The 12,028-nt window shown below is 46.8% G+C and overlaps 1 protein-coding gene across 3 annotated transcripts in view; it reads right to left on the bottom strand.

Moving 5' to 3' along the window:
• Positions 1–678: 678 nt before the first annotated feature.
• Positions 679–12,028, bottom strand: part of LOC123163816 (rRNA (cytosine-C(5))-methyltransferase NOP2C) — a 45,416-nt gene continuing 34,066 nt past the window's right edge. For 2 of the 3 annotated variants that reach the window (XM_044581198.1, XM_044581199.1), the window contains exons 9-12: positions 10,540–10,640; positions 9,909–9,990; positions 8,302–8,366; positions 679–1,135 (exon numbers count right to left, since the gene is read on the bottom strand). In XM_044581198.1, coding sequence (XP_044437133.1) covers positions 1,021–1,135; positions 8,302–8,366; positions 9,909–9,990; positions 10,540–10,640 — 363 coding nt within the window. In that variant the 3' untranslated portion in view covers positions 679–1,020. Of the gene's footprint in view, positions 1,136–8,301; positions 8,367–9,908; positions 9,991–10,539; positions 10,641–10,884; positions 11,139–12,028 lie in introns of those variants that run through there. The other variant, XR_006482002.1, reaches the window with a different exon arrangement.

Here is a 12,028-nt window from a genome sequence, read left to right as displayed (position 1 = left end):
GGGCTGTGGTTGTCCCATAGCCAAAGCAACAACGCGTAACTTAGAACACACCTCCAACAGATCCCGAGTCGATACCTGAGTTCCCCACTCAAGACAAGCTGCGAAGGCGTTCCTCCGAAGACCGAATGAAACTACATCAGCCCACTGTACCGCAAGGCGGTACCATGAGAGTACACCAATGATTTCGCATACAAAACTAAGAATACGACTCATATTACGTTACATCAGAACCCATCTTATATACCTACGTGTCCCTTATAATAACTTTAAGATACAATTTCGTATTGTTACCCTCACTTCTTGGCCACATTTGTTTTTTTACGCCACGGACGCAACATGCATCATGTGTAGCTTTTTCATGACATTCTCGACACTAGAGGCAGCACAGCGTGGCCATCCTTAGTGACATGGAGGGCCACATTCATGAAGGCTATCTTTGCGTTGGCTAGTGCATGAAACTTAACAATAACCTACAGGGCTTCAAAACAAGATCTCACGATCACATACAAATGAATCTTTTTTCAGTTCTCAACTGATGTAGACCCATGGCCATATCAATAACCTATATGAAGATATTGGCTACTGGATTAACACCATCTGCTAGAGATGTTTTTAAGTAACCAAAAACCAAATAATAGGAAAATATTGTAGTTTTGCGAAACAATACACACTGAACAATTGAACAACTAGTCACCTCTCCAGCGAAAGACCTATCATGAAGGCCAACCCAACATTGTTCTTTAATTCTGTTCCAACCCACCACCCATCCAGCGATAACCTAGAAATACCTCAAAAAATTTCTGTCATATCAAACTTACACATGTTTAAATCATAGTCCTCTTGTGATTTCGTTACTATATAAGCCCCTAGATAACCAAAATTCTCAAGAAATGTTTGGATGCAATGCAGGTAGTCGCAACAATACATGCCAGTGACTACTGAAAATGCCTGCAATTTAACTGATTCTATCGAAGATTTGTAGTACCCAACATATGGTGCTCAACACAAACCACACTTTGCTCAGTCCTCCTTCTGTCCAACATTAAACTTCGCAATGAAGAAACCCATCGTATCCAGTGATGATGATGGATCAAACCTCTGGACAAGCTGTGCTTCATCCTCCGTCAACCACTGCCTGCAAGAGCGTTTGATTGTTAGAGTTGTCCAGGCAACTTTTACTGGAACACATGCAAAATAAAAGTCTCATGGGTAAAGGGTAGGTACATGACTATTTTACACATAGTAATACAAACCATTTTATACACTGAAGCAAGATTAAACATATATTGATTCAGCCAAGTGCCGCCTGCTAGTCGTTATATATCTGAACAGCTGATAACATAATTACTAATAAATACATTTTTTTACAGGAAAATGCTATAAATAAAATGCCATAGACCAAAAGATCTTCCAACAATGTACTCCCTCCTTCCCAAAATATAAGGCGCCGTTTGACTTTTTTGGTCTTCATGGCACAAATTTGACTATGATTTTCACGTACTGTGTGTCTATAAAAACATATGAAATAAAATTGTTTTACAAGACAAATACGACAATGCCATTTATCCATGTTCTATTCATGTACTTTGATATATATTAGTGGTCAAAGTCGTACATCAAAACCGTGCAAAGTCAATCGCACCTTATATTTTGGGAAGGAGGGAGTAAAATGCTTCTAGTACTACAGAGCAGCACGCTGCAAGAAGGGCCAGAATTATTAAAACAAACCTTGTCCAGCAGTTTGATTAACAAACCAGCTTATTTGGCCCAATCTTTCCCTAATAATAAAGCATGGATTGACTTTGTCGGGTTCACCGTCACATCCTTTTTACACAAAAGTCCCTGTGTTTTTTAGTATTCAACCCGCACTCCATCACGATCTTATCTGTTAAGTGAAAGAAACGATTTGACGGGCCCTCTCTCTCCCGCACTAGAACTCGAGATGCCCTGGCGCTAGGGTTCCTCCGCCGCCGCGCCTATCCCTCCGCTGCCGGCAACCCTCTCCCATCCCCTTGCACATGCCGCCGTAGTCCCCCGACGCCGGTAAATAGCCTTGACGGAGCACTAGCCGGCGGCTCCCTCAAGCACGCCGCCCGCCGATAGGCGCGATGGGGGCGCCGGTGGACGGCTTGATTGTGTGCGGTAGGGCCCTGCCGCGGTGACTCACCTCGCGTCTCCACTCCCCCGAGGGGCTCCTCGCCTGCTGCACACCCTTGTCCTCTCCCATCCAGTGCGGCTCGCAACCTGCTATAGAGGAAACTCTTGCCGGCTCCCGTGCAGGCCCTCCTCGCGGACAGCCTACTGCCCAAACCAGCTCCCCTGTTCTGGCTCTGCCGCATCCCATGGCTGAGCAGAGCGAGCAGACAAAGAGAGGAAATACTCAGTTGATTTTGCAGGCATGGCGATTGACCTGATCTGTTTGGTTGTCCCCAGATTAAATGATGAAGGCGCCCACACCTTTCCCCAATGTCTCGGCAAAGTCCGGTCTGTCCAATGTCGTTTGGTTGGCCAAAGGAGATGTTTTGCAAAATTTTGCAGCTTGACCGGGCTGAAGGAGATGCTGTGCAAACTGAGAATGAGCATGCCGAGCAAAGCGATGAAAAGTGGTCGCCGCCGGAAGTTGGCTGGGTGATTGATCAATATAGATGGGAGCTTCTTTGAGGAAAGCCAGACAAGCAATCATAGATGCCCCACTACCCTGGCTTGATCTGCAATGTCAAGTCAAGAATAAAAATTCTTTTCTATGGTCTACTAGACTACTACAGATCACCACATTGTCCGTTGTAGGGATCTGAACAAAACCAACTAATTAAGGTGGTTTGCATCTCCTTCAGTGGCAGCCTGCAGTAAGTTCCATACAACTGAAGGGTGGTTTACATCTCTACCTCTACCAATCAACTACCGTGCAGCAACTTCAGTTTGATGTTCAGAGGAGGCGTTACAGATATTTTTCATGCCACCCCATGCTAGCCAATGGTTTTTCTTAATGTTTCCAATGGAGAGGATTTGGATGGAGTAATGTTTGTTTCTTCTGAATAAACTAAACATTGAATCTTAGATTACTTGCATCGTATATCTAATTGTAATGTCTTTCAGGCTCAAACAAAGGTATGATGACTGAATACTGATATTCCCTAATACATTTGGATTTTCTGTTTTATCAACTTTCAGATTTTTTAAAATCCTGTTTATTATAGTGTATATACTCTTTTCTTGCTAGCTCTGTACTAAGGTTTTGAGAAATCTGTGCAAAAATTAAGATAGATGTACAGAGGAGTTATTTTAAACAGGTTCTGTTTAAATTTCTCCTCTGATGTGTTTCACAAGGGATACGTATCAATGATTTGGTATAAACATTCATATGATTTATTTCCCTGCAACGGTAACCATGGTAATAATGGTCCAGATATTTTTGGTTGAATCTGTTCTCAGCAAATTAGCCGAGCTATTTTGTGAGTTGTGCACATCAGAATCTGCAATCCACTACAATGTACAATATACTTAGTTCAACGATACTTTCCAATCTGCACTAGAAGCTGAAAAAAAATCAACGAGCAAACTTGAGTAATAACATAATATTTGTATTCAGATTGCAAATAATATTTATCTTATAATGAATGAATGGTTTTAGCTGCTGCACATTTCAGTATAGTCTGACACATATTGATGGCACCACAAATACTTCTCCTATTGCAGGCTTGACTTGAGACACCACTACTGAAGGTATTTAGCTGGTTTGTGCCTCTTGATAGGTTTGTAGCTCTATGAATTGTTTTCCAATTAAACATATGAATTTCCTGGGAAAATCAGTGTAGAACTCCATGGTTTGTTTCTCATTGAGGCCTCTCGCTTCCTACAGAGGTGGCCGATTTGAAGGAAAATAGCTAAGCACTGAGTTAATGGTGTTCGCAACTGTGGCATTCTGCAGTTCAAGGAGCTCAAGATAATCTGCTTCAAGATGCAGATGTGGGTCTCCACACCTGTTATGACCGGCATATTAGGGGCTTAGCCAAGTGGGTTGTGGCCCAAGTTATCTTATCGTTATTAGGGGCTTAGCCCAAGTATCTTATCGTTATTAGGATCGTTTGCTTAAGAGTCAAGTAAACCTCTCTATATAAGGAGAGGAGATGTATCATTCTAATCAAGCAAGAAGCAATCATTATTTGCTCGGCTTCCCGAAGGGAGCCGGGAGACCTAACCCTAGCCGCCTCTTGCACCGCCGCCGCCTCTTCTTCATCGCGCCACGACGCCCCGCCGCCGGCAGCCGCGATCGCATCTCCGTCAACCCTCCCCCTTCCCGTACAACCTACGCCCTAGACCAAGTAGGATCCTAGCTCCTACCAATTTGGTATTACGTAGCTCGGTTCCGATCATGTCTGCACCACCACCCAACCCGCCGCTGCCCGTCACCACCGCGCTGCTGGACTCCACTGCCGGCGCCTCCACCGGCCAGACGCCGCCGCCCTCCACCGCGCCGCCCGTCGCCATCTACTCGCCAGCGGAGATGACCGGGGTCCTCAACGACCTCGTCACCGCCGTCCAGGGCATACGCCTCTACCTGGCCGGGCCCTACGGACAGCCGCCGCCCTTGCAGCCGGCCGCCGCGACCGGGCCAGCCGCCCTGCCCTGGTACACGGCCACCACGGCGCCGATCGGGCCTCTACACCACCATTGGCCCGATCAGCCGCCGCCCGCCGTCGCCCCCCACTGGCCGCAGTGGCCGGCTCCGGCGATCGCCGCACCCCCGACGCCTCAATGGCCGCAGTGGCCGGCCCCGGCCCTCGCTGCGCCCCCGACGCCTCCTGGGTCCGGGCAGCCGCAGCCCTAGCTGCCGGCCCCACCGCCGCCCGCTGCCGCGCCTCAATGGCCACAGTGGTCGGCCCCGGCCCTCGCTGCGCCCCCCACGCCACCCGGGTCCGTACCGCTGCAGCTGCCGGCCCCGCCACCGCCCAGCACGGGGCCCGGGTCACCCACGCAGGGAGGCGTACTGATCCAGCAAGTGCGCTTCCCGCCGTCACCGTCCCCAATACCGGCCTGGCTGACCGGATCATCGCCGCCACCCGTCTACACGTCGGCTGGAGACCCGCAGGCAAAAACTCTGCAGTTCAGCGATCCCTGCGGCTCGGCGGGGCACTCCACGGGTCGCGGCCATGCTGACCGGGCGCCCCAATCCTCGCTGCTTCGCACCTCCGAGCCAGTCGGCCATGGCGTTCCGACTCAGACACCGCCGCGGTTTGCCAAACTGGACTTCGCCACTTATGACGGCACGGAGGACCCCCTCAACTGGCTCAACCAGTGCGAGCAGTTCTTTCGCGTGCAGCGCACCCTCGCCTCGGAGGGCACCTGGCTCGCCTCTTACCACCTCCGCGGCGCGGCACAGACCTGGTACTACGCCCTCGAGCAGGACGAGGGCAGCATGCCCCCTTGGGAGCGCTTTCGCGAGCTCTGCCTCCTTCGTTTTGGGCCACCGATCCGCGGGAGCCGCCTGGCAGAGCTAGGCCGCCTTCCCTTCGCCTCCACGGTTCAGGACTTCGCCGACCGTTTCCAGGCCCTGGCATGCCACGCGTCGGGCGTGACGGCGCAGCAGCGGGCCGACCTCTTCGTCAGTGGACTTCCGGATCACATCCGCGTGGACGTGGAGCTTCGGGGACCCCAGGATCTCCAGATGGCCATCCAGCAGGAATCACCGTCCCGGGCCGCTGGGTCGCTACCCTGACCGGATGTTCCCGCACAGGGTCGGCCTGCTCAGGCTTCCGCGGCACCCCTCGCCGCGACCGCGGCGCGCCCCTTCCGCCGGCTCACCTCGGGCGAGCTACTCGAGCATCGCCGCCAAGGGTTGTGCTTCAACTGCGATGAGCCCTACACGCCCGGCCACGTCTGCCCGCGACTCTTCTACCTAGAGGCTGCAGACTACATTCCGGAGGACGCCGTCGCCGCCGACCTGGCCGCCCCAGCTGTTGCGAAGGTGTTTGACGCTGGTTGATCACCTCGAGGAGTTCAGCAAGCGCTTCCCCACCTTACAGCTCGAGGACGAGCTGTTTGTGCAGGCGGGGAGAAGTGTTATGACCGGCATATTAGGGGCTTAGCCAAGTGGGTTGTGGCCCAAGTTATCTTATCGTTATTAGGGGCTTAGCCCAATTATCTTATCGTTATTAGGATCGTTTGCTTAAGAGTCAAGTAAACCTCTCTATATAAGGAGAGGAGATGTATCAATCTAATCAAGCAAGAAGCAATCATTATTTGCTCGGCTTCCCGAAGGAAGCGGGAGACCTAACCCTAGCCGCCTCTTGCGCCGCCGCCGCCTCTTCTTCATCGCGCCACGACGCCCCGCCACCGGCAGCCGCGATCGCATCTCCGTCAACCCTCCCCCTTCCCGTACAACCTACGCCCTAGACCAGGTAGGATCCTAGCTCCTACCAACACCACACATGTCCTTGGAGTATCAACAGTGGCAAAGTGACATCACTCTAATCTAAAATATGTTGTGTCCGCCTATGATATGACACTGATAGTGAAGGTAAATAGTTAATCTTCTCAACTTCCATTATCTCCTTTCATAGTATAATTTCCCTCCACTATTGTCGGATGCAGCTCATGTGATAACTTCTTACGTTTTTATGAGAGAAACTTCTTATGGAATTGCGTGTTGTTATTTGCACTCTGTCACCTAGAGACCTACTCATGCACATTGGGTTCACGATGATCTTGGAGAAAGACTTTAGATGGATGAAAAGCAGATGTAGTTACAAGATGGTGGAGAAATAAGTCTATTGGGTGTTGGCACTTGCCGTTTTTATTTGTGATAGAATGCTGGTACTTGCCTTTTTTATTTGTGATAGGATGTTGGTACCTTCGAGTGTGTTATTGTGGTGATACGTTCTTTTCTCTTTATTAATTCCCAGAGGCAAAGATAGTTCAACTTTCTTTGATTCTATATATGATGAGTTTGTCCTGTAATTCTAAATCATGTAAGTATTTTATTTGCTTGTCATTGGTTTCATGTACAATTAGTGCACAATGAGCTTCTATAGAAAGGGAAAGGAATTTGGGTAGGTGAGGCTGTTTGAATGCACCTGTTTGTTTCTGCTCTATGTTGGCGAATGGTATAAACAGTGCATCCTTCTAAAGGCTCTCAAGAGTTAGATGTGCTTCAGAATCTAGCCGGCTCGATGGCGCCGGGCTCAAGACGTCAACAGAAAGGAGAGGAGCAGGATGAGCAGGTCATGTGGTGGACAAGTCCAGCGTCTTGGGATTGACCATGTTAGAACGCTTTGTGATCAGGTGGAAACCGCAGCCACCGTCGGCGTGGTCGGGAAGGAGGGTTAAGGAATAAATGTTATGGCTATATGAAACAATGAGAGGCTAATCATTTGAAATGGCATTGAGCAGCGGCACCATCATGGAGCATGATGAGGCATTGCAGTGAAGCTACAGAGCGCGTTGTTCCACCGGCGAGCTCCCAAATTCACACATAGTGGATTCTAGATTACTGAAGCTATACAAGGCGGTCATGTGATAACAGAGTAAACTGGAGTGGTATAAAGTGATGGAGCCAAAGCAAGAGTGGAGGAGAGTCATGTGGCAATGATACACAAGGTGAATGTTCTACATAAAGACTGACATAGGAATGGGAAAATCACAAGGATGTTCCATTCAGCACAAACATTTACTCATTACAAAATTGATGTTTTCCACCGTAATTTGGTTGAGTTTAGTTCCGGATAATGAGTACGTTTGATCGGTGGTTTAGCATTTAGCAGTATGTAGAATGTGAAACAATATGCGTGTGAACTCAAAATTTTGTTTGAGCTCATACTAAATGAGAAAATGCTTCAAATTAATGAGCTCACCCGGCGAAGCTCATGAAGCTAAATGAGAAAATGCTTCAAATTTTTGTTTGAGAGTTCTTGGAGTTCTTTTATCTCCGCCACTTATCTATAGTCTTGGACCATCAATAATGAATTTATTTAGAATATGATATTTTTTTCTCCCGTTGCAACGCACGGGCATTTTTCCTAGTACAGTCTTATGCACAAGGACAGCTTATCAAACTAATGTACATTGCTGATGCCTATGCATATGAAATGCCCTCATGTTATTCTACTATTCTCAAAAGGTCAAAAGAAACAACGAAAGTTTGGGATGCAATCCCCAAATGTACCACATCCGGCTGTAGCCATGTGCCAAATTATGGCACTGAGTTTTGCCAAATCACGAAATGGTCGTTCCACAACATAATCTAGATAACAGGTTCAGGAGCCAATTTCAAACAAAGATATAACAAAAATATTTGGATCTTACTCAGTATATGCCTTGTTGGGCAGCTTACACGAGCCAATAATACCAGGTCCTCCAACTTTTGGGTGCTGAAAAAGGGTTGACAATAGAAATGGTGTCGGGAGTTTAGCAATGAGTCATATAGCACAGCAAGTTTAATTGTCTCAAGTAAACATATTATAAATCCCCTTTGTTCCAAATTATAAGACGCTTTGGATATTTCAATATGGACTACATATGGACTGAAATGAGTGAACAAACACACTAAAACACGTCTATATACATCAGATTCAGAAAAGGTTAGAAACATCTTATAATTCGGAACAGATGGAGTATAAGAAAAGCACTCAGTTTCTCTACTCAAGTTAGAAATATGTGTGCATATTTGAAGCAAAAATGCAGATACCACCAAAGGGTCCAAGACCTAATTTGCTTCTACATTGTCTTAAGGTGGCATGCTATCATTTTTAAATCAAGTTCACCAGCTTTAACATGCACTATAATGTTGAGCTAAACTATTGTTTCGCAAATAAACAAATATTTCAATTATGTTATGAACAATGCAGGCAGAGGGATTCAAGCCCAGGCAGGTGAGCAGCTCAGTGGCATCTTCGCAAACCGATCAAGCTTTTGCGCCAACTTTTGCAACAACCATTAATTTCAAACAAGTGATGAAATGCAACAGATAAATTAATGGGATATTTTTCAAGTTTTGTGCTGTAAATATATAGCTACTGGGTTTTGCATTGGAAAAGGTGTCCCTTGCTTTTGCCACTCCTGTTTGCTTTTAGTACTTCTGCCGCTCAACTCCGTTAAAAGAAAACTGGGCACTCATGTTTTACCAGTCCTGGATCTCAGGGCCAGGGGCCAGCGCCGTTGGCACACCGCCAACAGTGGTAAACGTGCCAAGCAGCCATGCGGCATCCAACTGACCAAACGAAGACACCCTGGAGAGCACCAGCATGAGTGGAACTCAAGGCATCTCAGTGCTGCAGCGGCTCGACACGGCAGTAATACAGTAATGAGGCGAGGAGGCATACTTGTGGAATGTAGTGCCGCAAATGTGGAGGACTCTGTGTCATGATGGAACCAAGATAGAGGAACAGATCTGTGCGGTGGAGAGGCCATTTGAGATGCCTCCTGCACTGCCTTAGCACAGGCAGCTGGGGACCAGCGTTGAGCAATCATGCCAGTTGGCTCCCAGCAGCCAATGAATGAGAAAAAGAAGGATTCGTGGGTGAAAGGAGAGGTACGGAGAGGACACAGAAAATGTGCTGGGAGACTTTTGAGAACAGACAAGGGGAAAAAGTAACATTACAAATTTAACCATTTTAGCTCACTTCTCATGGCTGCAGTTCTGCCAAAAATGTAAACTCACATCCGTAGAAGGTGCCAGAGCTAACAAGGGTGACGGAAGTAGAAAATGCAGAAGGGAGTTAAAATTTTCGAATGGCTAAAATAAGACACGTCTCTCCAACAGCAGAATCAGGTAGACACATTGCAGATAAAAGACATGCATCGCTTTTAAAGAGAAATGGAAAACTTTACATGTGCAGTAGCACAAACAAAATCTTCTGACACATTAATCCACCGCAGCGAAGACACAACAACATACAAGTCACTGAACTTACCTGTGATCCTAGTGACAGGAATTTGTATGTATCCAAGGCATATCTGACCAAAGCCTCATTTTCTCCTGGATTTATGGTACACCTGGAAAGCAGAAAAATAAATAAGGTACCAGTAGTAATCAACACTGTACAGTGAGTTGTATTGCTTATTTGCTTCCCATTTAAATTGTAGGCCACTTAAACAATACACCAGCATAAATGGCAGGCATATGCAAGATAAAATGACTGCTAGCAAGTTATGCAGTTTATGGAGCAACTACGATTATCCATCAAGTAGCTAACATTGATATCGTGCACAACAGTGTATGTAGATGGAACAAAATTGATCGTTTCACCTGCTGAATATCATTTATGTTTTGTTTTTTGGTATTGCTGCAGCACTTACAATGAATCTCTGTTAGACCACTAGCTGCACTGTTTATAATCCAGGCTCTGTGCTTTTTATCCAAACAGAGACCCACTATCCCAGTACAGGAAATACAGTGGGTACTCAGTATCTCTTAACTGTGTCAAGTAAGCAATGAAAACGTGAATTGAACTACTGTGTACCAGCACCAGAGAACAGAGCAATGTAGCACGAGTTTTTGACCTTCTACCCCAGTAACAATAAAACAAAGTTCAACAGACTTACGTGGAATAAACAATTATCCCACCAGGGCGAACTAGCTTAACAGCTTGATCAAACAATCTTCTTTGATACGTCGCATTCTTTCTCAGCGATTCCAGAGTTTCCTGTAATAATGCAATGCATGAAACAGCAAATAAGTTAGCAAGTTGTACTAAAATTAACCATCTAGATATTAGAGAATCTCCAGCAGGCCCCCTATTAGAGCCAGGAAAATGCGGGCCCCCCATAACACCCCTCCCACCCAGCCCCAACTCCCACAGGCATACCCTCAGGCCCCAAAACCGAACGACAGAGAGCGGGAGGAGACTTCCCTTGCACGTGGCTCTCCCTCCCGTGTCGGGAGCTCACCAGAAGGCCTCCGCTGCGCAACACTCGCCTCCAACCTCCCCAGCCTCCCCCCTCGCCGTGCAGCTTCCCCTCTTACTGGCCTTTGCCCCTCCGCACAGCGCATGCTGTTGGGCCAGAGTTCTGGCGTCCACAAAAACTGCCACGCGGGCCTGGCATTCTTCACCCTCCCTCCATCGCTGTCGCGTCGTCCCAAGGAATGCCGCCATGCCAGACCCGGACTCCTAGTGCGCTGGCCCGAGGTAAATGCAGTCCTCCTGTTTTAGGTATATGTGAATTTGTCTGTCAATTTGCATGTGAAATTGTATATAAAATTTGCATACAATTTTGTAACGTCAATATAATTTCGATATCTGAGTTGGCTTAGATCTTCAAGGGAAGATTTCGGAGCTGAGGAAGATGCATTCGCACAGGGCTAATGAGGTTTGGCTAGGATGGATCGTTGGTCGCGGGTCCAAGTCCAAGTCGGGGTAGGTTTGAAACCAGATCCAACAAAAGCTAGGAGGGGGCCTGGATGTTGACTAGAAGATAGATATAAGTTCAAGTCCTAGTGGACTTCCACTTTGACATGGGCCGGAGAAAAGAAACTGCAATAGAGAAAATAAAATGTTCAATAATTTATTTTATTCTAAGCGAAAAAATTCCTAGCTCTTCTATTAACAACTTTTCTAGGGTTTCAAAAGTGGTATGTTACGATTCCAATTAATGAGCTGGCCACACGAGCCAACTAAATCAAAACATTTCTTGCCTTCCCCTACCCATAATCAAATCAAATCAAATCTTACCAAAATCTAGAATATGATTGGTGTAAGATTTATGTTAGACACAATTGGTGTTGAACCACTAGAATATGTATGCCCCTATTGCAACACACGGGCAATTAGCTAGACAGTGTTAAAGACGAGATTACTACATTCAAGATCCATAATAAACAACTCATTCTTAACAGGTGCACAGCCATAAGACATATCCTTTAAATATATAGAACAACCATTGTTCTCAAACTTGAAACGAATATCCATCACGCAATAAACAAGATCCTGATATAATGTTCTTGCGTAAGGCCAAACACATAGTAACAATTACTAAGCTCTAATACGAATCCCAAAGGTAGATGTAGAACACCGATGAGTTGAAGAGTGTCTGC

The sequence above is a fragment of the Triticum aestivum genome, chromosome 7D (genome assembly GCF_018294505.1).
Source record: "Triticum aestivum cultivar Chinese Spring chromosome 7D, IWGSC CS RefSeq v2.1, whole genome shotgun sequence".
In the NCBI taxonomy this organism is placed as follows: domain Eukaryota; kingdom Viridiplantae; phylum Streptophyta; class Magnoliopsida; order Poales; family Poaceae; genus Triticum; species Triticum aestivum.
The sequence above is the reverse complement of the archived record's forward strand: the minus strand, read 5'-3'. Positions and strand labels throughout refer to the sequence as shown.